At 39.6% G+C, this 27,977-nt stretch overlaps 1 protein-coding gene across 1 annotated transcript; it reads left to right on the top strand.

The window, feature by feature from the left end:
- Positions 1-6: 6 nt before the first annotated feature.
- Positions 7-14,593, top strand: GGH (gamma-glutamyl hydrolase). Its single transcript, XM_066546916.1, has 9 exons — positions 7-151; positions 937-1,051; positions 2,454-2,504; positions 5,632-5,716; positions 8,025-8,163; positions 9,020-9,126; positions 9,234-9,324; positions 10,532-10,669; positions 12,811-14,593. The coding sequence occupies exons 1-9, from the start codon at positions 22-24 to the stop codon at positions 12,930-12,932; spliced, it is 978 nt and encodes a 325-aa protein (XP_066403013.1). The 5' UTR covers positions 7-21; the 3' UTR covers positions 12,933-14,593.
- The last annotated feature ends 13,384 nt before the right edge of the window (positions 14,594-27,977 follow it).

Genomic DNA, 27,977 nt, shown 5'->3' with positions numbered 1-27,977 from the left:
GCCGTGCCCGCAGCCGTGGCCATGGGGCGCCCGGCAGGGCTCGGTGGCGCCGCGGCCGCCGCGCTCCTCCTGGCGCTGCTGCGCTGCGGCTCCGCCGCCTCCGTGGCGCGGCGCGACCGCCCGGCGGGGCGCAATGACAGACCCATCATCGGTAAGGGGCCGAGGGGCCGCGCACCTGCCTGGGCCAAAGGGGAGCGCCCCACGGAGCCGAGGTTTGGCTAGAGCTGGTGTAAGCAGCGTTAGGCTGTTTCTCTAAAAGTTAGGCTTGCTTGAGAGATGTTACAGTGCTGAGCAGTCATAGCAGGGAAGCCGAGTCTTAGTCAGGTAATTGTGTTTGTGTGGTACCTTGTGACGGGGCGCCGTAATTGATGTCCCGTTGTCTCGGTGCCTGCAGCTCCTCTGGGCAGTGAATGTATCGCTGCTAGCTGGAATAGAGGAAATGGGAGCTTAATTAATTAATAGGAGCACGGGTCTTAGGAGAAGCGGCTGAGGAACCTGGCGTGGTTTGGGCAGGAGAAGAGGAGGCTCCGGTGTGACCTTATCGGTCTTTACCATTGCCAGAACGGCGGCTGGAGCCAGGTGGGGGTCGGGCTCTTCTCGGCAACTAGCAATAGGACAAGAGGACACTCTTAAGCTACCTAGGGGAGGTTTAGGTTAGACATTAGGAAGAATTTCCTCACAGAAGGGGTGATTAGATACTGTAATGGACTGCCCAGGGAGGTGGTGGAGTCACTGTCCTTGGAGGCGCTTAAGGAAAAACTGGACATGGCACTTGTTTCATGGTCTGGTTGACACGGTGGTGTTCATTTGTAGGTTGGATTTTATGATCTCAGAGGTCTTTTCCAAGCTAATTGATTCAGTGATTTTGCGACTTTTCTTTCAGTATGTAGCATCTGCCATTTAGATGGTGCTAATTTTCTTCCTTGGGCCCTTCAGGGATATTATCACAGGAATGTCACTTTGATGAGTACCAGCGATTTGGAAGATCTTATATTGCGGCTTCATATGTGAAATTTGTGGAATCTGCTGGTGCTCGAGCTGTGCCTATAAGGTACATTTTTTTTATGGAGTGGATAAAAATTGCATTATGATGAATTGTATGCATGATTTTAGAGGCACAGAAAGTAGTTCCGCTGCTTTTCTGAGTGTTTATTGCTCCTCAAAGACGATTTGAAGAGGCCACAATTCTCAGAGTTCCAGAAATTAGAATAAAAGCAGAGTGGAACATATACTTTTTAATACTTCTACTTAGGTTGTTAGTCTCTCTTTGAAAAGTTTCTAATTTTTTTTTTTTTTTACCAGTAAAATTGCCTTCTGTAGTTTGCTTGCATGTTTTTTGAAGTTAGCTATATTCAGTGTACAGTGTAGTGCCCCGCAAACACACATAAATGCCTAGATACATAAATGTAGATATCTTTTTTTTCACATTTTGTAGCTCTGGAATTCAGGGAATCAAGGAGGACTATCAGTACTCCTTTCAGAAAACAAAGTCCAGTTGTGTTCAAACCATGGGTCACTATCTTCTTGTATTATAGCTGTTTGGTGAAAAGTAGCAGGGTAAGTAACAGCTGACAGCACCTCATATCAACGCTGAGCTATAAAATATTAAATGCACTGAAACCAGATGGTAAAATTATAAATTTCCGTTCTTAAAAACAATACTAATATAGCTGCAGAAAAACAAAACAGCATGTATCTACACAGTCCAATAAGAGCACCACTTAAGTGCCTGAATTAGAAGCCAGCATTCCTCATGTAGCTGCTGGAGCTTTCAGAATGTTTGCTGACCAGAAGCTTCACTGCTGAACGGATGCTTCTAATTCTGGCAATTAAGTTACTTGCAGCAAAGCTGAACACTTTCGCTTACACCCAACTTATCACACCTCTACAGAAGTGTGGCCATCTGTGCTGGTTTTGGCTGGGGTAGAGTTAATTTTCTTCACAGTAGCTGGTGTGGGGGTGTGTTTTGGATTTGTGCTGAGCACAGGGTTGATAATATAGAGGTGTTTTTGTTATCACTGAGCAGGGCTTACAACAGAGCCAAGGCCTTTTCTGCTTATTGTGCTGCCACGCTGGCAGGGAGGCTGGGGGTGCATGGGCGTGACCCACTGTTTGCAGCTCTGCCCTTCTTGGGAATCACTTGGAAACCGGAGTTGCCGGTCTGCAGGAAATAATAACCGTGCCATTCATGTAAATAGTACATTTTTCAGGTGTCTTGCAGAAGGGTCTCAGAGTACCTGCTCAGGAGCTCTACCTGACAGGGCCCGTTTATAGTCTTGTGGATTAAGCTGTTTCAAGTGAAATGTTTCATTTGATTTCTGTCCATTTTACTCTGTTTAAAGCGTGCCTTCTCCATATTTTCTGTCAGACATTTCTGTTCAACAGAGATTATATTTTCGTTGTCAAATATATGTATGTAGTATGTATTCTATAATTATTTTTTGGTGTTTCAGATTGAATCTTACAGATGAAGAGTACGATAAAATCTTCCACTCTATTAATGGGTAAGTCTTGAGCACTGATTTTCTGTTGAAAGGCATGACAGTTCTTTTTGAGCTCTGCTGTGTTCTCAAGAACATTGTCTTCTTACTCTCTTGAGAGGCTGTGCTGGGCACTGCAGACATGAAAACAGAATGCATTATTTCATCCAGTATTGGTGTGCTGCCTTTCCTTCCTTGAGGAACACAGATAATCTGCAACAGTGCCAAGGCTCATCTTGGCATTCCCTTGTGCTTGTCTGCAGACAGGGAGAAGTGCTATTATAGTATGAGCAATTTTGCAAGTGAGATACTCAACTTCCTCTTTGTTAATTTTTCTGTCTTCCTCATTTCACCTGTCACGTTAATTTTGATGGTTAATAGCACTTGCTTAGCATTTCACCCCTGTTTCTACCCTTTCTTCTCTCTTTCAGTCCTTTTCATATCTTCTCTATTATAAAAGTTTCTAATTTCCAGTCTCTTCTACTCTTTTCTCCATGTGTGCTCTCTCTCACTACTTGAATGGTCTGTCTTGCCTGTTGTGACTCTGTGTCTTAGGTCTTTGTTAGAAAAACTTCATGGTTTTCACAGGATCTGTGGAAACTGGCCACCCCTCTGTTCTTCCTTTTAAAATGTGGGATAATGTGATCTTGCCTAACAAATTTTATTGTGGACTAAACAAGGTCAAAACCTTTTATGTTTTTTTAGCCTTGTGCTGAAAGTGCACTTCAGAAGAGTGACATCAGCTGATGCTACACTTCACAGCCATGGTGGTGTGTGAGGCCAGAGCATGTGATTGGGCTGCTTGTAGTCATGAGACAAGCATCTTAAACCATGAATACATTTGTTAAGCTTATGCATATAACTAGAATGTTAATCAGCATGAATAGACCTTGCAGATTTAGACTTTTGGCTGTCTGGGAAGTGCATTGTCCTCCTACATCAGCATGCCCTGGACACTAAGACTTGGGTCTTTGCAGTCTTGTGCTGTAAGTGAGTGTAAGACAGTGATGCTTTTGTCTGCTGTGTTCTGTTGCAAAATGAATAATTTCCTCCCTTTCTCATGGCTACCAGCTTCACTTTGGTTGCCAAAAGGGAACCAAAGTGAAGCTGGTAGCCATGAGAATGATCCACCAATGGGATCTCTCATTGTTTCTACCTCATCACCTTTATCAATGCAGAAGAAAGTGTTTGGAAAGCAGATCCACTTTCTTAATCCTTCTATCCTTGCAGTCACAAGTCAATTGAGTTTGTGTTATGTAGGTGAGTGAGGATGGTCTATATTTCCTCCTGTGGCCCTCCACTGTCACCTGTTGGCTTCCATGTTGAAACTGTGTGTAAATAACAAAAAGGAGCTCTGGAGGAAATTACTTATATTCTGTGGAAATTCTGAATAAAGAGGAGATACATTGATCTTTCACATTGTTCTTTAGAGTTGGAAATTATTTACTATTAAGTGCTACCTTCTTAAAATAATGAAATTTACTATATTAAAAACATAATTTTTATGAATGTACTTCTGAGGTAGGAATTGAAATGCCCAGTGGAAATCATGAGCTCTAACCAGGCAGTGATACTGGAATACACGTAGTTGCATTTCAATCTGCTTATGACAATGCCAGGCCATTATCATTGCTACTTAATGGGTTATTTCCTTTTTGCATGAGCAAAAATGATGATCAGTTTTACTAATTAGTATAGTCCAGGTTTTGGTTTGAACAGGTAGAGGGAATTTCCTACCACTTCCAGGTAAAGATCACTGTATTTGTCTAATTAGATCTCTGAAGAAACCTATTATCTGGCCTGTTTTGAAAATACCTTCAGCTTCTTTAATTTTCAGTGTTGACACTGGGAAGTAAAGTTTTTTGTATTTTTGTGACTACTACTTTTCCACCAAATACTTGGTGGGTTTTACATGAACCTGTACATGATTCACTTGCAAAAAAAAAAAACCCAGTCACAAGGATTTAAATCCATATTTGCTCTGCAAATGCTTGGGATCATTTGAGATGTTATTTGTTTCTAACTGCTTGTTATTATCTCACTGATTCAGATTGCCATTTTCAGAGCACAGACATGTAGAGAAAATCTTACATCTGTTTCAGTAAGAAATGAACAATTAATGGATATGACCTGAGTAAATCCAATTGAGGTCCTTCAGCAGTGGATTAAGGAATGCTCACACATCTAGTTTTGTTGGTTCTGCAGGCACTGTTCCAGTTACAGCCAGGAGAGGCTTCCTTTATTTCATGTTACTGTTTCTGATGGTACTTGATTATTTTCCACGTCATCATGTGTCCATGTGAATTCTCTGCTAGACTGTGCTGAAAGTTTTTCTTCTCTGGTGTTTGGGATTTGGGGAGCCACACAGGGAATTGCCATTCCTGATTATATTTTGTGGTGGAAAAAGCTTGTGCACTTTTTTTATGAAATTGTCCCTTCCTTAGCTCTGTGGGATCCTGTGTGACCAAAGGTTATGGTCAAATGTACTTTTCTTCCTTTTTGATAGGAACTTTTTGATCTTTGCTGTGTCCAGTAAGAAGGTCACTATGCTAGAGCCACAATTCTGTTTTTCTGAAACTGGACAGAATGAATCAAGATTTGGGCTGGAATTTTAAAGTGGTAGTGTGAGCCAGCTGAGAGTCAGGATAGGAAATGAGAGTCATGGCTTGTAACCCTTTTGTATACTAGCTGAAATCTGTGTGTTTTATATATTTTCTGTTTAATTTCTTCTTCCATATGTTGCATTAGGCTTGATCTATACTTTGTGATACAGTAACCATTCTTCAGTGGAAGAACACTAAGAACACTATGATTAAGTTAAAGACTGAAATACCTAAATTTAGCTATCTGCCTGTGCACTAGCTGTCCAAACTCACATAATTAATGGAATGCCAGCCAGCGGAGCTGACAGGGCTGTTCAACCTACCCACCACTCAGGTGTCTGCTCTGGAAGATCTACTTGAATCTCTAGTGACTCTCCTGACTAGATCCCTGCTGTCCATAATGGGAGCTTAGATGCCTGTCTGTAGATTTCTGAAACCTAGAGCTAAATAGTACCCTTAAAACTGCTCTCAGACATTTCTCTGTGTACATCGTCCAAGTTTTGGGTTGATCACTGTTGCTAATCATATTCTTGGATGCTGCCTTTCAGGGTACTTCTTCCAGGAGGTGGTGTGGATCTTAGGACTTCAGAGTATTCAAGGGTTGCTAAGATGTTTTACCACAAGGCCTTGGAGGTAATTACTAAAGAGCTGTTGATTCTTGTTATTATCACTGTTCAGAGATCAAAATGACAGGTTCATATTTTTCAGTTTTGCACTGTTACTCAGTGGGTTAACTGTAGGCCTGAAAATAGGTAGCTTATTTCTTGCTTCTGCATAAAACTTCTGCATTAATAACTTGAGATTCTGACTTGTGACACCCCCTCCTGTTTTATGTGTGTTCTGATCTTAAACTCCTAAGTTCTTCAGGTTAGAATGGTATTGTTTGTTCATAGTACCTGAGGCTTTATGACTCTGTGTAAACTTGGCAATGAGGAATTGCTTTTCCACCTTTGCTGCTGACTTTCCAACAGCAGGCAGGGAAAGTGCAGCAATGGCATTCACAGGACCAGTCAGCTGCTGCAATTCTGTAATTGAGCTCCCTTTGCTCTTCAGTCTCTGTGGCACTAATGTTCTTGTTCTTGTGTGTCTATTTGTGGTGAGTCTTGCAAAGACTGTCTCAGTTTTATGTGAGACGATTTCATTTGTCTTTCTGGAACTGCTCACTGTGTGAACTGCAGCCTGTGCCTTGGTATGCAGCACTGGGGCAAGGGTTTCTTGTGGTTTGTTGTACAGTTAGGAAATTATGTTGACATTTCACAATGATGAACTGAATTGCCTGTGTCACTTTATGATCATAGAGACAGGTTTATTAGCAGATATATGTACTACTAGTGACTGAAAGGCAGAAAATAATATTCAGTTCATCCTAGGTAACCCTTTATAACAAAGGATGGTTTTTCCTTGCTGTTTGTGATAATTTTGTGTTTTGATATTCATCTTTCAAATCTTAATTACTTTAAAATATTTCTAGTTTTACTTATGTAAGGTAAGCTACAGTAGTCAAGTATATCTTTACAAGTACAGAATGACTGAATTTTATCTTTTTCTAAAACATAAGGGGTCTTTTTCATTTGCAAATGTTCACAATCAGAAATTACTTTGATCTGGCTCTGCTTTAATATGAATAGAGGATATGAAATGCTAATCCCCATTCAAGTCCATAAAATTTTACTACTTAGGCAAAAATCTAAATGAAATACTGTTTTTCAGCTCTTAAATTAGTTTTTAAAATGTGATGTCTTGAGTGTTGTTTAATACATGCTTAGCCTCCAGGCCCTAGTTTATTTTAAAAAATAAGTGGGGGGGGAGGGGGGGGCACAAAATCTTTGTTTCAGTTGTAATTGATTTTAAACGGTAGTTTATTTTTTGCCTTCAGTAGTTTTAGTCCTCACTTGCCACTCCAATGTCTGTCTTTCATGTAAGTTCTGTGTCTCATTATACATTAAGGGTGGTCATGAAGACTCTGCAGCCCTATCAGCCTTTTTTCTGTACATCTTCCTTGTTTTGCTGTGAGAAGAAGTAGCTCTGTGAGCTTTTATTACCATATTGTCAGTAATGCAGTAGGGGAGCATTATTATTCTGAGCCTGTCATTTTAGCTTTCTCAAAAATGGCTTTGAGCAGGAGGTTTTTTGGGGGTGGTGAGTGTGTTGTGGTATGCATAACTTAAAAATGTTTAGAAACAAGTTAAGAAAAACTAGTCAGATTTCACAAAAACAGGAGTTCTGAAACATCCCAGTCTCCAACATATGCTTACTATCAGGTATAAACCATTTAAAAATGCAGACTTCCACTGCATGTATGCACCATGCTTAATTAGGTCACAAGAAACTAGTTGTGTTCTTGGTTTTTTGCTTTCTTTTTTTCCTTTTTCCTATTGTTTTCACACTGACCTGCTAATTTTTATTCTTTTGAAAATGATCGCCACTTTTTACTGTTGCTTAAATGTACATTTTTTCTTTTTGGAACACGGGTCTAAACCTGCTAGCTAAACAATCCTATAGGTAGGATTTTGAGACCACAGCTATGCTAGTAGTAGGATTAATGTATTTTTAATACAGTTGTGTGGGAACAGACATTGCAAAAGTCCCTATGTGGTCATAGTGTGCATTGTGGAAACGTTTGAATTGTAATGAGCACACTTTCCCTAAAAATGGCGACAGACTCTTCTGTGTCCCTTCTGATGATGACTTTTTTTTTAGAGAAATGTGGCCATTTTGTGGTTTCTGTTTAGGCTGCTCTCAAAATTACTTGTAGAACAGAACAGTCAAATCAGTATCCCCATTTAGGCTTAGTCTGCTGCTTCAAAACTCATATATATCCTTTAGCCTTCATATATTCTCACCTACACAAAAGCAAGTAAAAACAGTAGGAAGTTCTTGTCAGTCTCTTTTCTGTAGATTTCCATTACTGTTTCCTTATGTTGTTGCTTTTATTTTGTAGGCTAATGATAAAGGAGATTATTTCCCAATATGGGGAACATGTCTTGGACATGAAGAGCTTACATATCTCACAAGTGGTGAAATTTTACTTGTTCACACCAAGACAAATGGTTTTTCACTCCCTCTGAACTTTACCTCAGGTGAAAAATTCGTTACATATCATGTCTGAGTTTTGGTAAGAGGTGTTGTGTTTTGTTCATGATGAATATTATGGGTGAATGTTTGTGAGGTTCCTGCTGATTACCTTCTGTTAAATTCGGTGTTATTAAGTTGCATTGACTGTTTTTGTAAAGTCAGTGCAGCTGTCACTTCTTAAGCAGAGGAATGAGCACAAGCCATTTGAAACCAACAGCAGTCAGCAAAAACTAAAGTTTTTGAGTCATTTGCAAGTTCAGACCTACAAAATAATGTCTGCTTTTTGTTACCAAGTTCACAAAATTCACAGATTCAAAACCTATTAAGCTTGGAGAGCAGGTGATTTTAAATTTTTGAAATCACATCTTTCCTCATGATGAATAGTAGCATTACTGTCCTATGTGAACAGTATTGAAATCACAGAGATTCCTTGAGATAGTGCTGTAGCACTTGGCAGCACTGGTAAAGTGTGGCCTCTCTTGATACTTTATCCTTTGTGAGTAGCTAAAAAAAATGTAGCATTCAAAAATTCTGTCACTTGTGCTCATTGTGAGTGGAAAGGCTGCTGAAATGAGTGTCAAAGAATGGTGCTTATTTTTTTCTCTCTCTTAGTGAGAACTTTGGATCCTCTCTGGGTCAAGACCAGTAGACAGTGATAACAGTCTACTACAGTCTACTAACAGATTCCAACTACATTGGAAATCTATTGTAGTTATTTCACTGATATTTGTTGCAGGATATTCTAAAATAATAAAGATTTACTGCTGAAAATTCAGCATTTTATTCATTGTCTTCTGTCTGTATAAGTCCATCTGAGACCAGTTTTGTAATAGAAAATACTTTTTTTTTTTTTTATAATAGCTGCAAAAGACAGTAGAATGTTCAGAAATTTCCCTGATGATGTGTTGTACGCACTTGCTACTGAGCCATTGACATCAAACTTTCATGTATGGAGCCTCTCCATGGAGGTATTTGATCTTTTTATTTCCTGCATACAAACTTTTTTTTTGTTGTTAAAACTAGAAATAAATAAGCAAATAACACCTTTTCCCTCTTCCCCCTCTCCCTGTCACAGAATTTCACCAATAATGAAAAGCTTCGTAATTTCTATAAAGTTCTGACCACTAACACTGATGATGAAGTGGAGTTTATATCTACCATGGAAGGTAAGGAAATTCATTTCCTTTGGAAACTATGACTGTAACAACCTTGTTCTTTAGGGCTGTTGTGCCATGGATGTGAATTGGTATTGCAAGTTGTTCAAATAGCAGGGTGAGCATCAGCCCTGTCAGCCCTCTGGCTGTGAGGAGCATTTCTGTTTGCGGGGATATTTTATCTTTTGAGTGCTGTGAGCCTTACTATTCCTCCCACCCACCATTCCCCTTCCAGATATGCTGTTACACGTTAGTACTGGCATATTTGAGAGCTGTGCTGTGAGCTGTACAGCTCTTGTGCTGCAGTAGTTGGATCCCTGCACAGTGCCTCTGTTAAGCCGTGCCTGCCAGCTCCCTGCTTAGGCTGGCGTTTCCCTGGTGCTCTCTGTTTGCTGTCTGGGAAAAGCACTCCAGGCTGCTGAGGGAGCAGCAATATCCCTCATTACCTTAGCAACAATGCTGGTAATTGTCCTCCTCCAAAAGCCTTTTGCATGACTTGTTTTGTCTGTTTTGCACTGGGCTTGCTCAGCTCAGGAAACAAGTTAGCTCTTCAGGGAGTGTTTTATCTTCATGAGTGCACCACTAGCAGCCCTGTTGTAGGACCCAGCTGTCACCAATGGGATTCTTCTGTGTGACATCCTGGCTGGCCTCCAAAAGAGAAGAATAGCTCTTTGATCAGCAAACCTGGTTAGGCTAATGACAGGCATCACCGTGCCTGCAAGCAGTTTATCACAGAGCAGTCATCAGCCGCTATTCCCTGGAAGAGAGCTAAGGACTGACTCCCCCAAAATGTATCAGGCCTGGGAGCTGCCCTGGATTGACTGGGCCTTCAAGGAGATGTGAGGACTTGGATCGTTCCCATGGAGCTAGCATCCTGTATGGCTGGGAATGCTGTGTGATGCTGGCAAGAAGATAGGCAGCTTTGAGAGTGATGTACTTCAAACATTATTTTTAGTGTGTATATACACTAATTATGAAGTGACTAATCAAAAAAATGATGTACAAATATTTTCTTTTGTGAAGTGAGACCCTTCTTTTACTGTATCTCTTTTCCTTCAGTTCTACTATGACTTTAACAGTGTTTCAACTTGCTGTTTAAGCTTTTGTGAAACTGTTAATAAGATATATTTGTAGCTTATCCTCTGAGTTTACTTTGCAGTAAGATTAATTACATGATTCTTAAGGCACACATCCTTACACACTTTGTGTTTTGTTGTAGCATACAAATATCCAATTTATGGCATGCAATGGCATCCAGAGAAAAACCCTTTTGAGTGGAAGGATTCTCCAGGCATTCCACATTCTCCATCTGCTGTACGAGCAGCATATTATATGGCTGATTTCTTCGTTAATGAAGGTAAAAAGTTTATTATCTTTAAATGTGGGGGGTGAGAGTGAAGCATTACTGAAAAACTTAGAAGATGACAGATTTCTTTTTCAGCTGTCAAAGTTCAGTACATTGTAGTGCTTCCTGAGAAGATTATTCTGCAAGCTTTATAGGCTTATAAAACACCAAAGGATACTAGAAATAGAATGGCTTAGTGAAAGTAACATCAAAAGGCCATGCATTCCACAAACTCTTTTCACTACGCTGGCTCTAAAACATTGTTCTATAACTTCCTACCATTTCAAAATATCCCTGTAACATTTTGGCCTTTCTTGCACAAAGACAATAAAACAAAAAAAGTACTCCAATCTTAATTTCAGGGGCTTCTTCAGTTCCAAACTGGCTTGCAGTCATTCAGTGTGTTCTCAGTTTTGCTTGCAAAATGCATACACCAGGACTATAAATAGGGCTTGGACAGTATGGACGTGTCAGAGGGGTGCAATATGTGCCCTACAGTTGTATTCTATAGACAGCACAAGGAGTTTTTGAATTTTACAAAGCCGCTAATTTTTTTTTGTTGTTTATACTCTAAGAATCTGGAAGTAACTAATGCATAACATTTTGATAGTTTTATGACACTTCCCATCTGTTTGTTATAAATAAGCAGGATATAAATAGAGGAGTGTTTGAAGGAATCAAACTTTATTCCTTAATTTATCCCTACTTAATAATTTTGCTGGACTGTTTTATGAAATTGTCTTACCTCCTTGAGGGAGACTATGAAGAACATAATAATTAAGCTGGTTGAGTTTGGTCTCTAGACTTGGTCTCAGATCAAAAGAGTCAACTTAATGAAGAAATAGATAATGATGTAAAAAATGCAATTTGTGCTGACCTGATCAGTGAGAGTGTAGAAATAAAATTTGCATTTCATACAAATTCAAGGTGCTTTTTTGCATAAATTAGTCCTATTCCTCTTTGTGAAAATGTTACAAAACCATTTTCATATGGAACTTAGGGCCTGGCAGAATTGGGCTTCTGAGCAGCCTGGTCTAGTGAAATGTGTCCCTGCCCATGGCAGGGGTATTGGAACAAGATGATCTTTAAGGTCCTTTCCAACCCAGGCCATTTTATGAGATGGCAGACTATGATAAAAACAAGGGGGGAAACAGGAGAAACTAGAGTATAAGTCTGATTTTAATTTTGTAGTCTAATACTAGAAAGCTGTGTGTTCTCTGGCTTTGTTTGCTACTTTCTCAAGTGTCTGTCTGCAGACTGTACTCCCAATAGAAGCTTACTCAGGCCCTTATCCAAGTTAAGTGGGGCAAAACAAGGGCCAGCTCTGCTTGTAAATCCAGTTGAGGTACACTGCCTGTGAGTTCTGTTACACAGGTAGGTGTGCACATCCAAGGAGCTTGTGCAGAGTGCCACACAGGTGTGTCACTCGCTTTTGGATCTACACGCCTACAATTCCAGTAGAGCAAACTTTCTTCAGCCAGCATTGTCCACCCCCATCTCTTCTACCCAATCCTTAATTACTCTTCATGGCCTCCCCAGTCTTTTGGGGAGGTACTGAAGCATTAGCTGCTTTACTGAGTACTTCATATCATAACTTTGCAATGAGTAATTGACATTTTTAGCTAGTGTAAGGCAGAATATCTTCCCTAACTTTGAAAATAAACCACAAGATGAAAAATGTAAACTGTTTCCAGCCAGTAAAAATATACTCATGTGTGATCACTTAGTAACTAAACCATTCTACTGAAATGACATTTTTATATCCATCCATCATTAATTTTAACTTCTGTAGAGTTGCCAGCTTGATAAACCAGTTGAGAATTCAGTTTTATTGTCCTCATCAGCACAGTCCATGCAGCTTTCAGTAGGCTGATAGTCTCATGCATTTCTTTCAGAGTTAAAGGTTTTTCTGGTAGATACTGCCAGTATCTCATGGATAACTATTTTTTACAGTCTTGGCTTTAAATTCCCCCTCTTCAGTTATAAAATATGCTGTAACCAGCTTTCTGAAGATGTATCTTCACAGTTCTTCACATACCAGCTACTGTAATCCCATTTGTTGCTGTGCTACACAAAATAACTTACTTTGCCAAAATAAATATTGTTGAGGAGGATAACATTAAAATGATCTGTACTTTTATAATGTTTTACAGCCAGGAAGAGCATGCACCATTTCTCCAGTGAAGAAGAGGAAGCAAAAGAATTGATCTATAATTATAATCCAGTTTATACAGGAACATTTTCTGCATTTCAGCAAACCTATTTTTTTGATTGAGTGTCTTGTCAAAGGTGCAGTGTTGTTATTTATAAATGGAATTATTTGCCAGCACTGTGTAATTAAGCTGATATAGTGACAGAAAGCTAGAACAGTTTTCCTTTACAATGATTTATTCTGTGTATCTTCTGCACTATTGAAACATTAATATATAAATTTACATTCAATAACATAATAATCATCTTGGATCACACTTTAAGGCAAGCTACAGAAAAATGTATTTTTCTTCCAGGAAAGAATACTTGACTATGCTTATAAACTTTGAAGTAATCACCTTTGGTATAAGGAAAAGTTTTCATATATTTTGAAATATGAGACTTATCTTTGTAAAATGTTGTGGACTATGATAGCACTAGACTCTTCGATACATTGTGTAGTAAAATCCTGTCCTTTTCAAATGATTTGGCAAATGAGACTCTTGGATTTGTCATAGATAAGTGCATGCAGCCAAGTTCTTGACAAGGACTCCTTTGTCATTTCAAAAACTGACCAAAATAGTAAGTCATGATAGCAAACAGATTTTTTTTTTTTGCCTAAGAAGTGCATTATGTCGCATTTGTGAAACTTTCTCTTGTACATTGAGCATTATTTGGAGTCCTTATACCTTGTGAGGCCTTTGTATCACAAATACGATATAAAATAAGTAAGTTTGGAGGGCGTAGTTCAGTGATGATTCCACTCTCAGTTCTTTTCAGTTCAGTTTTATACATCCTCCAAGAGTTTGTCTTGGTGTAACTGGAGACTCCAGATATGAGATGCAGACACTTTGTATTTAAAAGAATGTAAACTTAATTTTTTTTCTAAGGTGTCCGGCTTTTCCCATAGCTGGGCCGAATTTTCACTTGAAGTCAAGAGGTAGTTTGCCACTGTATTAGTAAACAAGGTAGTTTCTTTCTGTCTTGTTTAATAGTTCTGTGCAGCTAGAATTTAAACAGCAGATGAATGTATATGAGAAACCTGTTAAAGGTGACACAATGTGATAATAGCAGTTGCATGCAATACACCAACTGTTTTCTCTCTGCTTTGCTCCAGACCTGGTGAAAGTTTTGTTCAGTGGTTTTGTGTGTTGTCCAAAAAGGAACTAAGATTAGACAATCAAATGTAATTCTCCTCTCCAGCATAGCTTCCAAACTGTTGTTAACATTGACAAGGATTTGGAGTTTATGAAGAATTCAGGTTTATAAACTTCAGCTCTGTTTTGTAAAACTTCATTCTCTCGGGTACCGTATCTGAATAAGTCTGGTAAGTTTCTCAGGTTTTTCAAGTAAAACACTCTCTAACTTGTTCTTTATCATGAAACAACTGCATAACAGAATGTGAAATGTATCAGTTAGAAAAAAACTATGAGGAAACATTAACTGTAACTAGCAGAAAAATACTTCTAGGTAATTACAAGCTTAAACATGAGATATTTTTACATTTGTCATATCAGCCAACTTAGTAAATGGTTATCTTTTCTTGCAAGGGAAATGTCTGCAATGGTAGTAATTAGTTCCTAAATGTGTAACTATAAAGAGTATTATGTGTAATATGATGAGAGAAGTTTATATATGATGAATTTATATAATGTGTCTTTCCTTTATATGCTTTCTCTTGTAATGCCTTATTTGATGATATGCATGATTTTTCTGTGATACATGGAATAAACTTTTTTTCAAGCAGACTTGTATTTTTGTCATCTTTTAGATACCACCGATGAAGCACTGACAACAGTCATTGTTTTCTTGTTTCCATCTGTGATAGTCATGAATCAGGAGGTTACGACCTGTATCTGCCTTCTGTGGTCATGCCAGCAAGTCAGGGTCAGGATGAGTGAGATCCATGGTTTGGCACAGACATGCCTGGAGCCCAGGGCTTGAGCTTGAATGCCCTTTAATGTGGCTGCTGAGACAGGGGTAGGAGCTTTCAAGAAGGCTGCCCACAAATCATTCTCACAGAGCAGGCTCACCCAGGGGCAGTGTCAGACCTTGCTCAACACAGGCAGCCAAACCCGCACAAAAGTGGGAAGGAGCTGCAGCACTTTCTGGGTTCTGAAAGCTGTAAGCAAAGAAATTTCTATCTATTCCTTATAATACCCAATATCTTCCATCATGTTCTGCAGCCAGAAACTGCAGAAACCCAGAATTGTCTAGCAGTCACCTAACACCATTTAAAACTTTGTTTTAAGGACCCCTTCCCTCTGCTCTGTGTTGTACAATTTGCTTTTTCATTGCACAGACAGAACTCCAAACACAGTTTTTAGAAATGCTAGAGAGAGAAGAAGAGCCTGTGACCATACTCAGCTTATTGAGCCTGGTGTATGAGCTTAACCAACTTGTTGCTGTGTGGGAGGAACATCCACTGATCAGCAAGGTAACCCTAATATATGTCTTGCAGACCATATTAAATCATCTCTAAGAAAGAAAAGTTTGAAATAGTTTCCTCCTTGGAGTATTCTGCTCTTCCCACTAGATGGCCTCCAAGAACCAGTATTTTCTGTTATTTTGTTATTGGGTGTGGTTGCGTCTCTCTAAAGTTGAGTAAGATAGTTACTGTACTATGGTATGTAGTGGGGTGTTTGGGATGTGGGGGAAGAAGAAGGGAGGAGACAATAGCACTGGAATCTTACTAGCAGAACTGGGCATATTGGCAGGATTCCATGAGAGGGTTTGTGAACATTGAATTAATTCAGCTGGGATTAAATCTTGTTTCCAGTGAATATTTAAACCATTTAAGCATTAGCTGGAGGTGGCTGGAATTACATCTGTCTTTCCAGGTGCTTGTCTATAGAATCTGTCTTGGTTCCATTTTCTATAAATATGAAACTAGCTCATGCAGAACAGGACAGACAGTTTAGATGGGAAGAAATGAGAACTTGATCTTAGAAAACCTTTGCCTGGGGGGCAGGAAAGACCAGTTTGAATTCCTTCAGGTAAGGAAGAAATATCCTAAGTGCTGTAAGTATGGAGTTAAAGAATAAGAGGAAGAGCTTGACCCACAAGCTTCATTGTGAGAAAAAACAAATCACAAAACAACTTGCCCAAACCCCCAGCACTTTTGGGCTGACAAGCTATGCAAAATTCCCTGGCAAGGTAATGAATCCAAAGCAGAGATTACTGTCCAAGCACTTCTATGTTGAATACCATATTTTTAGGTTAACTTTTAACCTTTACCCCTTTAGCATCAGTGCCACCGTATTCATTGCTGTGGATACGGCTCAACCAAGCAATATTGAAAGCTGGTCTGTACTGGGGAGATTTCTATAGAAAATAATGATTAATGGCCTGTTAGGATTGGTGAGGAACCATCAGGAACAGCCTGATGGTTCTTGCCTTGGAACAGTGAGGAAAGTAGGGGGATGGTTTGAACAACAAGGAAGAACCATAAGGAATGATTTCCCATTTATGTGTTAATCCTGCATTGCCCTTATGAGCCAGCAGCCCTGAAAGAGGAATAGCTGTGTGTGTAATCAGGTAATCAGGTGGCTGAAGTCTGCCTGCCAGGGCTCAATCAAGAATGTTTGGGTTTGAGGTGGGAATATGTACACAATGTTACACTTTTATCACAGTAAATAATATTTTATCCGGGGTTGTGTGGGTTCTTTTTTTTTTCTACTGTGAAGTTCCCATTCATGTATCTGGTGATGGTGTTACCAGAAAAGCTATGGGAATTGGCTAGGGTCCAAGTCCACTAAGGTTTCTAAGTGCCTTTTCAAATTATTATGGTTTGAGTACTTATGTGGAAGACAGATTGAGAGATACTGTGAAGTGATTGATTACCTTTCCTTGTTAGCCTTGTGTCTTTCCCCAGGACAGGCCTCTTCTCTAATCCACTGCTTATTTATAGGGCAAATAGTGAAGTTTATCCTGCCCTGAGCCACCTGTTGATAAGGATACTGTTCCAGCTTTCATCACTTCCTCATTATGTTTAGATCTGTTTCATAAAGTAAGCAGTATGTTTTAAGAGCCAGCTTCCTCTTTTAGTTCTTATATAACCAAAAAAAATTTCCAAGACAATTACATCCAAAAAAAAGCCTAGACCATTTAAAAATAACTGTCGCTATTTGGAGGAGCACTTGAGCAAAGCATTCACTCCAGACTTAAGCAAAAACCCCATGATTATCTGACTTTCAGAGATGTAGTGAACAAACATCCTTGCAACTAAGCTTTCTGTATATGAAAAGCAAAAAAGCAGAAAACCCAAAAGGTTAAAAGGGGTAAATTCTAGCAGTTGCTTCTTCTGAGCATCAAAACCACTGGGTTGAATAGTGTGGGGTAGTTTTTGGGGTAGAGTTTATTCTCTCCACATAGTTTGGCTGGGACCTTGTTTTGGATTTGTGGTGAACACAGGGTTGATAATTCAGGGATGTTTTACTGTCTTTATCTCAACCTATGAATTTTCTCAGTTTTACTCCTCTGATTCTCCCTGCCCACCCCTCTGTGGGAGGAGTGAGTGTCTGTGTGGGACTTTGGGGTTAAATCACAGCAGCTTGTGACTGTGTAGCTCCCAAGCTGCCTTTGATGATCTCTTTCACTGTGTGTATACAGGTTTAAGAGCTGATGTTATATGTGTTTGGTTTCTTGCAATTTTCCTGAAGAATAGATCAGCAAGATCAGAAAGAATAAAGTAGCAATTTTCTAACTGGAAAATTAGGAAATTAGGAAATTAGGAAATTAGTTTCTCTGTGTGACTTCTTGAGGCACTGATTTAAACTGGTTATCATGACCTTAATTCAACTGCAGAAAGGGAAGTTTGAACTTCATATCACTGTAGTTGACCAGGATTTACTCAGCAGGTGTTGTACTAATAATGCCTAAGGACCCGCTTTTTCAAAAGACAATGGAACATACTAGTCTGATTAATTACTCTATTACTATTGTATTAATTACTAATTTTAATACAGAATTAGTTTTAATTATTAATAATGTTGTTTGCATTATAGAGGAGGCACAAAATAAAGTGAGCAGGCCACAGACGATTTCTGAGATTTTTTCCAAAGGAGCCATGTCAGAATGGAAGTACTCCAAAGTTTTTGGCCAAACCCATTCTCACCCTGGATGAAGTTAATTCTTTCCATTCTTGTAGACTTCTAAATTTATTGCTGGCATTTAAACTGTTGTACCACTGATGGAGGACAGTTGCAGGATCTAATAGCAGATCTAAACATGTCTTGGGCTACCTGAGGAAAAGAGAGAAACCTGAGTGGCCTATTATCTGCTTTGCTTTAATTTGAGGTATTTGTACTGATTGTTTCTCATTAATATTTGCAACAAGCATCTCAGTCTATCACTTCAACAAAAAGGACCAGTAATTCTTTTGTTTCTGAACTTAAAACCAAAATGTTTTCTATGTTCTTTATACCACTAAGCTGAACAGAACAAAATTTTCTCTTTCTAGGAACAGGAGCTAGTTCACTGTTCATTCCTAGGCTCTTAAACTTTACTTGGGTTTCTCATCAAATTCAGGATGAGTTTGTTCCTATCCCTGTAGGTTTCCCACTTAGGTTCTTGCAGACTGTGCTACCTTGTGGCTCCGTAGGGAGTTTAATTACTGTACCAGAATGTCGAGGCAGCAGTTACTACTTCTTCCAGCAACAGCTACCATAATCTTCCCAAATTACTCACTGTTCTGCTTCAGATGCCTGCAAATGGGGGAACTGGCTCCATGAACACACTAGATGTTTGAGCAAGCCCTGTAGCTGCCTGGCCAGTTTGTGTCAGCTGAAGCTCAAGCCATGCAGCCCAAGATGATGCTTCAACATAAATGTCTTTCATTTCCTCTTATTCTTAACTGTGAAGAACCTTGCCTTCCCTTAGTTGTGTTTGCAAAGTTTCCCTAAGAAATCTGTTCAGATTTCTTTTTTCAGAATCTGTCAGCTGTTTTCTCTTTGTTTTCCACACCAAGGGAGTCAGGTGCATGAAATTAATTCCTCTTGATTAATCACCAACTCTTTTAACAAAAAGTGAAACTTGAGATGATGATATACTGTAGCTTTTAAGCTATGCTTAAAAGATGTGAGTGGGGAAAAGTTATCATAGAGATAAAGCATGTATCTTTATGCATTAATTTTATTTTAAGAGAAGCTGAATTGCATAACATCAGCATGGGAAATGCCAGTCCTGACAATAACATCTGTTTGAACAGCAGGGCTTGCTGGGCATCTTTTGTTTTCCCAAATTTCTCACTTGCCCATTTTGACTGTAGGGTCCAGGGTACTGTATAATATCCTATCCTTTTGGCAGCCATTCCTGCAAATGCTCAGCATGGATAGTGGTGGTCACTCTAGGACTTTGGTGCTAAACTCAGTCTCTCTCTGAGGCTTGGCTGTCTGTGGCAGTCAGGCCACAGAACTGCATGGGACAGGACTACAAGTCACATGCCAGGTGATGTTTGACAAGTCAGGGTTTCACAAAACACAACATTTCTGTCATGCCTCACTCATGTTTAGAGAAATTAGGAGAGTTTTGATTTCCCAAGAGAAGAGAAATGGCTCATATCCTGCATTGCCACAACAGTGGCAGAAAGGCTCATATCCTGCATTGCCACAACAGTGAGTGCAGACACGTGACCAAACCATGCCATGTATTTTTGCTGTTCAAAAGGGCTTAAAGTGACATTCAGAAAGGTTATTAGGTGTCAAATAGTGTTCTTTTAAATTCATTCTTTATAAAAGAAAATTAATACCTATGTAACACAATGAAATTACTTCTATGTAGAAATTTTTTTTATATCCGTGGAGAATGGTGGTGACCATGATAAACCTCCTGGGCACTATCTGAAATGGAATGCTCATCCATGCAGTGTCATTGCTAACAAAGCCTGTGTATATTTTGAATTCCCAACCTATTTGGTTTCTGGATGACATGAAGCAGATGTCTGCTGGGATCAGTTGAGGAGTGGGAGCAGGTTTAAACAGTGTCATTAGGGCTAGGGTTTACTGTGGGAAGAAAAAAAATCCTGTTTTAAAAAAAACAACAAAACTGTCTTCAGAACAGAGCTTGATTGTCCTACTCAGTTTTCAGTTACAAGACAGATTGACCCCATATGGTAAATGAAGGTCTAGACTGACATTTTTCTTATGAACTTTGCTGCAGCCCCTAAATCACTACCACACATCATTTTTATTTCTTCAGCATAGTTTATCTCCTGCTAAGCTTGCCATGACTTCAGTGAAAGTTTTTTTTAACTCATAATGTTGAAGAATATAATGCAGACAGATGGATGATTAATTGTATGAGAAGTAATTAAAATGAAACATGATCTCATACTTTCATGTGTTGCAGAATTTTTGGTATTTATCTTGTTCTGTAGTCCTGCAGAACTTCCTGATAAATTATCATCTAGATACCAAGACTTCAAACCAGACAAGAAAAATTAAAGAGCTTCATTTATGCAATTTGAAATTAGACTGTGGCTCTAAAAAATAAAGGCAATTAAAATTTGGGATGTCTCAGCTGCCTGACTAAGCATCTAACAAGATGCATGACTGACACTCCTCTCCAATCTTTATTTATTTGTTTATTATTAAAAAGCTCCTCAGATGTGTATAAGCCATCTGCTGTTCTCAGATTCTCTGAGCCTTGGTATATTATGCATCTGTAAAGCATTTTCATTTGATGCCATTAACTAGGGAAATTTGAGAATGAAAACTTCCAGTAGAAAAAGCTGATGCTTTCTCGACATTTCTGATAATGGCCCAATCTTTCCTCTTTTGTGCCCAGCATCTCTATTTTGATCATTACAGCTAAGCTGCAGACTGCTTTGGTGTGATGAATGACACCAGCCAAGCGACAGCAGCCAGGCTGGCTCATTCCCAGCATCTTGGGCTACTTATCCTGGTTATTTCCTCAGCTCAATGTGGAAGCTTCCACCTGGAGATGGGGCCCTGGCTCAGCCACAGGACTGCAGAGCAGCTGGAACCTGGGTCATGGTGTGTTGAACATCATGGTCTAACAGTGACAGGATGGACAGGAGAGCATGAGAGCCTATGAGGAGTTTCAGATGGAGGAGGATGATCTGTCTGTTGGTGTTGGTGTCAGACAACAGCCCAGGGAGGGACTTACTTGGGTGAGCATCCCAGCTGGCTCCCAGCTACACACCCCCTATCACAACTACAGGAAACTGAGCCATGCTTTAGCACTGCCCCTTCTCCTCTTGCAAGGGCAAGGAAAGCCCACAACCCTTCCTGGGCACAAGCAAGCCTGCAGACAGGTGTGGGAGGAAGCCCAGCCTGGGTCAGCTTCATCCAGACCTGCCACACAGTTGGCAGTGAGCTGCCACCCTCTCCTGAGTCCTGCTGAAAGCCTTCTGCCTGCTGAAAGCTGCTTTACATTTCTGCAGTAATGAGCATGCTGAGCTTTGCTGAGACAGCTGCTGTAATACAGCAAACACATGGAAATGAGAAGGAATACATCAACACATGAAAGAAACTGGCCCTTAGCTCCTGGATGGAAGCTGAAGCAAGACATGGCAGCTGCAGCTGGTGAACATGGTGTTATTAAAGACACTGGACTTCCCAGCTGACCCTTGTTCTTGATTTGAGCATGTACCTCTGGCTGTCAGTCATCTGCCTGCCTGCCAGTGTCTGAAAGGTGGAAATCTCAGCTCTGTGGATGAGGATGAGGATGGAATAGTTATCTATCATTTGGCCTTCAGTGGTAGAATCTCCTTCCACCAGTAAAATTCCAGGAAAAATCCTGAACTCTGCAGCAGTGAGCCTGCTGTGTAGCAGCAATGCTGTGGGCCCTGAGGGAAAAAGTGGTGGTGAGAAGGCACCACTCTGATGAGTGAGATGTAATTCCATCATACCAGGCCCCATCACATCATAGAAATGTCTTTCTGTGGGGCATTGGCCCTCTACCTGTGCACTGCTTAGCTTCCCCCCTCCATCAGTCAATGGAGGGGAGGTCATTGGTGCCACACAGCAAAGATTTTATTTCACTGAAGAAAAAGGTGAGACTGGAGCATGTAACTTCTCATTTGTGAAGTAGGAAATCAATTTTCACCTCAAACCCTGTATGACTTGGGCTTGTCTTTACCTACAGCTGCACCAGGGCTTCCCACTCACCTTGCAGGAGTAGCCAGGACCTGATGCAGATATGTGGGGCAGAGTGAGCTAGACTCATGTGAAGAGGCAGGTGAGAGTTACAGAAGCTGACAGGTGTAAAGAATAGCTGTGGAGATTATCCAAATGTCTTGCTGGGTCCAGGTCTTGATTTTTATTACTGTCACTAGGGCTGGTTTCAAAGACAATTGCCTATAGCTGTCCAGAGCTGCCCAAATAAGAACAGGCATTAATCATGCTGTGTCCAAGGTACAGGTGCATTGTAGCATCAGACTTAATTTTACTGTACCAATAGCCTGTATATTCATACTGAACAAATCAAGGGTTTGTTTGCAGCTGGATCAAAGCTAATACTCTAATATTAATAATGAACCCAAGTGGTGCCAAGCAGGTGCAATTTCTGGGTGGGGGGGAAAAGACCATGAAGTAGCCCTATACAAAGGATCTCCATAATTTAAATTCACTTTCATTATATTATACACTTTACACTGTATTTTTCCCCTGCACCTCTTTATTGCAGTGTGGTTTTTGGCAAAGTCTTTTTGTCTGTTTTGTAAAAGCATTTAATAAATTCTTCTGGGTTTTGTTTGATTTAGTGAAAATAATAAAAGCAAACCTACCTATCACTGAGTTTTTGGGAGGGCAATAGGATATAATGAGGTGCAACTGTAACTGTAACACATGGAGTACTAGTGCTCACTCTTTGACTAAGCACTGAAGTGGACGCAAAGCTGGGGAGCCTGAGGACTGTGTCAGATTTTCTTATAGTGTTTTCAATCTGCTTTAGGTGTTTGAAAGCACTCTTAACTACAATGAGGACTAGTATGTTTCTTCTTGAATCTCTAAACCTATTCCGTGGGTGGTTTTGTGGCTTATAGTGGTTTTTGTTTGTTCGGGGTTTCAGCATTGTGTTTGTTTGTTTGATTGGTTTTTTGTTTGTTTTGGTGGGTTTTCTTTTTTTTTTTGTTTGGAAAAATTTTTTAACATCTCTTACTTTTCCCCTGAGGGAAAAAGATACATAGGTAAAACCCAGTCCTGTAAACGACAAGTTAATTTTAGTTCCTGAACTCTTCTATGCTTAATTAGTTTATGCAGCTGAAAATGAATAGGAAAACCCCATGCCCTAGAGCTATATGTGTTCATGTATAGCACCTAATATCTTAAATCCCTTCATTTGTCTCTAAAGAACACCCATTAAAGCCGTGTGTGGAGAAAATGGCACAATTTGTTGCATATAATCCTCACACTTAAAAAAGTACAAGTATTTTTTATGTAAGTGGGCAGCTTCACTGTCAGCCTGCACACACCCATAACATGCCCAGAAATAGGTATCAGAAAACTAAATGCAGTAGAGGAATCTCATTCTCTCTGTTGGTTTCCTGCATACCCCTCTCTGTTCTCTTGTGTTTTCTCCTCTCACAACCCATGGAATTCATCTCTCTGTGACTGGCATATTTTTTTCTCAATTGTCTCTGCTCTCTGAATATGGAATATTCCCTTTCTTAAGTCTTCTTCTCTGATGTGTTTTTCAAAATTCTTGTCGCTGGCCTGTGCCAGCCTTGCCAAGACTCAGAGCCAGCCTGACTGAAAACCATTCTGAGGAGAAAGTGGCAATGCCACAGCCGTGGTGGGCAAGGGCTGGTGCCTGAAGCCCTGTCCTGCTCTGGGTGATGCAGAGTCTGACCAGCTGCTGTGCCCTCATCTTTGCCAAGCACAGCTTGGCCCTCCTCTCCAGACTAGACTTGGGGGAAAAGGGGAAAAATGAAGGAATTTGATGACAGCACAAGTTTGCTTTTGGATTGAGGTACAGCCTTGGTCCTTTGTCTTTGCAGCAACATGACCATCTGGAGTCAATGGAAATTGAATCCAGAAGCTGGTCTGGGAACTACCGGCATGGTTTCCATGCTTGGTAGTCAGCAGCTCTGCTAAATGAAATAAACCCAATTCAAGTAACATCCTGTTTCTGTGAGCAAGTCCAACACAGCTATTACTATTCTCCTTCCCCAGAGTGTGATACCAAGTGATTAGATATGACAGTGCAAGCCCCACGGTGTCACAGCCACAACACAATGAGGGCCATGAGGTTGAGGTCTCACTCAGCAGCAGCAGCGCTGTTTCAGAGAAATCCCAGAGTGTCTGCCGTTCCCTTAAAGTGTCTGTGGCAGATCTGGGCTAGTAGAACACCTTGCATTTTCCCAGCACAAAGAGAAAAGGCCTGCATTTTCTTCTTGGTTTTCCAGTTAGGCTTGGACTAACTGGTAACACACAGTAAGAGCTGTGTTCGAATAAATAGCCACATTTACCAAGGAAGTTGAATCTTCATTCTTCTCCAGAAGAACAAAGACAGATGTACATACCATTAATTACTGATGCAATGGCTCAAGCAAGTTTTCATCAGTTGTTTTAAATGTCATTATATGTGGGATCTCAGCACATCGTTCCCAATGTCCAGAGATGCCAGGAGAACCCTTGGGGGTCTTGAAAATCCTGGAATGTTGCCAAGAGTGTTTGGTGGCTTGATTTTGATCCATCCACAGAAATAACAAGAGTTTGAGGACAAGAGAATCACTTTAGAGTAAAAGGTGTAAAAGGGGCACATTTAGAAAGTGAAATATAGATTTTAAGGTTTTTGGGTACAGGGGGGTTATGGAGACAAGATGGAGGGATCAGGGCGTGTCTTGTCCTTCTTCTTCCTTCTTCTTGTCCTCCATCTCCTGTTGTGATGTTGGCATTTGGGGATTGGTTTATGGTGAAGGTGCACTTGCTAACATGGGTGAAAAGCTTTGGGAAATAAAGGTAAATATTATGTACGTAGATATTAGTATAAAAGGACATGACCGCCCCGTGGGTGGTCAGAGAGTGCCTGTGACTGCTTGCAGATCAGACCTCTGTTGGGCAGACAGAAAATTTTGTAGATAAGAAATAATAAACAACCTGAAGACCGAAAAGCTGAAGAGTCCAGACTCGTCCTTTAAAACGCGTGCCACCCAAGAACCACACTACCCGTGTCGGGGCAGAGACAGACAGCCGAACCCGACAATTATATATATGTTATTATATATACATGTAATATATCTATATATATGTCATATATGTATATGTGAGTGCTTGCAGAACATCGCTTTTGGAGTGTATATTCCAGTCAGCTCCAGGAAGTCATCTGTATGTAATTTGGAAGCAGAAATTGTATTTATTAAGGAGTCCCCACTTCCAACATGCTGCCTAATGTTATGCAAAATTATATGTCACACAGAGCAGATCAAGAGTCATAATAGCTGCACTGGATGAACAGAAGAGACCTCAAAAGGCAGGAAGCCTGTCATGCAATACATTATTCATGGCTGGCCAAATCAGCTCCAGAAGCTGCAAGTAAGGGGAAAAGGGGTTTTAGCTTTTTTTATGGTTTATATTATATATATTATATTTATAGATTTATTTTTATTTATTTATTTATTATAGCCTTTTAAAATTTTATATTATATATATTATATTTATGGCTTTCTTTACTCTCCAAAAATTCTGACTCCAGGATCACATTTGCTTTGTGCATGGTCTCCTTGCTTAAGCAACTTCTAGAAAGAAGTTTCAGGGTGATTAGATTGTAAGTTTAAAAGCTTACAATATTTTTGAACAAAACCATTTCTATTACTACAAAAACTTTATTAAATTGAAATATTTTGTTTTGCTGTAACTATCAATTGCTTGTTAGCAGGAAATAACTAGGTTTTTTTTTCTGATGAGGCTGGCATTTTAATTTATCTGCATAGTAAGTCATCCTTTAAGAATAGAGACTTTCTGGCAAGACAGAGGAATGAGGAGAATCCCTAAATGTATCAGTAATTTTGTGCTGCAGATTACTGCTCCAAGAAGTGCATTCCTAGGACAAGAGGGATAGAATCCATCCATAGCCTTTCTAGACATATAAACCAAAAGTATTTTATTATCTCTGAGTCTGCATCAAAAAACAGGGCACAGGCCTTTCTTCAATTACATTAATAAGATTATCTGAATATTACAAATGCAAACAGTGCTAAACTTTCACATTAACTTTTACAAAAATTTAACATATAAATCTCTTGCTGACAGATAATCCAGGTAGGGTTTCTCTATCACCTCTCAGGGTAAAAGACTGTGGTACTCTCTTGAAGAGGAGTTTTAAGCTATGTAGTCATTTCTTATGTGTCCTGGATAGGTCATCTTGTTTGTGAGTTAACGAGGTCATAGAAAAAACTCTGAAGACCTAACTTTTTCATGCCTCATTTCCACTTCTCATGATGCCATGTGTCTGTGCCTAACTAATAATTTTTCCTTTAAATATGCTTTTAATTTATCTCCATTTCCTCAGATGCTCAGAAGCTGACCATACTCTGAATTTTCTGCAGCCAAGTATCCTTCATTGAAAGATCAGGGAAGTAAAATCACAGGATTGGGAAGTACATTTGTTTCACATTCCTCTGATTTTGGGTTGGACTGAGATGCCCAGATTAAGAACTTAATTATCACAAACTTCATATGAGAGCAAGAGAGATGCAGCTCCTCTCCTCCCGCTCCTTTGCTAATGTTAGGCCACTGGACTGCTAAACTTCAATATTTTGTATAAAGAAATGCCCAAGATTAGGTAAGATTATTTCTATTCATGCATGAGCTATCTGAGTCTAACCCATTGATTTTAACAAACATTTTCTCCAAAGTAACTTTAGTGGAACTAAGAATCTGGCCATCACCTAACTGACTGTGCACTCCAGGTGACATCAATTCAGCTTCCATTTCCACTTTGTATAATTTATTCTAATGGAAAAATGTAACCTGGTCTTTGCATGTGAACTCTTGACTCAAGTGAAAATCATATTCTACTGAGGTTCTGGGTGTTTTTTATCTTAGCACTTTAAGGTCATGGTAAAATCCAAATTCAGTAATTAAATGTATGCTATATACATCCAAGACTGTAATTTCATGTTAGTTATCCAGTTGTAACTAAACATTATGTCTTGTTGTTAAAGAGGCAAAGAGATACTTCCTGAGTGGATAACAGTGTGTTCTTCCAGAAAATGGCAACCTTCTGAAACAAGCTAAACACAGAAACTCCACAGGAGGAAGCATTTATGGGCTAGGACCAGGTCAATATTGAATTATATGTTATGGTAGCAGTATATTTGCAGTAGAGGTGCAAATTCAGCTGTTAAAAGGAGATGTGTTTTACAGCACTTTGTCTTTATATATAATTCAAAGATTTGATTTAGCACTCTGCAATGATTGATCCCAGTGGGACTTCTGACATTTCAGCAATATATACCAACTCAGATGTGTTACTTTTTTTCCTCTGCTGTATTTCTGACCCAGCACTGAGTGTGGTGGTATTTCTGCCAGTAACCATGAGGTGGCATAACGTGCTCAGCAGAACAGCAGCCAAACCTTCCTTTTAATATTTCTTTTTACATCATATTTCTTGGCATATTAGGTTTTAATGGGGAAAGACAGGCTGTAAAATTAGGTGAGCTTTTAGAAACCCTACTCTATTAGAAAAGCAATGACAGAGATATGTATTTGTGTGCTTGTATTTTGTGGTGCTTTTCATTCTAATAAATAATAACTTTTATTTAGTGATGTTAAAAATAAAGATCACTGTTCTTTTCCCATTTTTTTTTGTTTTGTTTGCTTTCCACTGCAGAGTTCTGCTTTTGGTGTGCTGCCTCTTCTGATTTCTTTCTTTTCCCAAATCTCTTTTTCAGTGCTTGCCTGTCCAGGCCTGATTTTTCCTTTCAGATTATTGTGATGAGGTTTGATGAGATTAAATTAGCCACAAGCCTAATTTCTTACAAACTAGGCAGATTAATAAAAGTGCCTTTAAAATCGGATACATATTATACATCTGATAAATATACACCTGTTTAGTATTTCCCCAAGCACACAGTTTACCTTAGGTGAAGTCCTAATTTAGATAAGATCATATCGGAGTGCATGAATTTAATATTTCATCATCAAAAGCACATCAGGACTCATTT

Source organism: Molothrus aeneus, chromosome 1 (genome assembly GCF_037042795.1).
Source record: "Molothrus aeneus isolate 106 chromosome 1, BPBGC_Maene_1.0, whole genome shotgun sequence".
In the NCBI taxonomy this organism is placed as follows: Eukaryota; Metazoa; Chordata; class Aves; order Passeriformes; family Icteridae; genus Molothrus; species Molothrus aeneus.
This window is presented reverse-complemented; position numbering and strand designations above follow the sequence as displayed.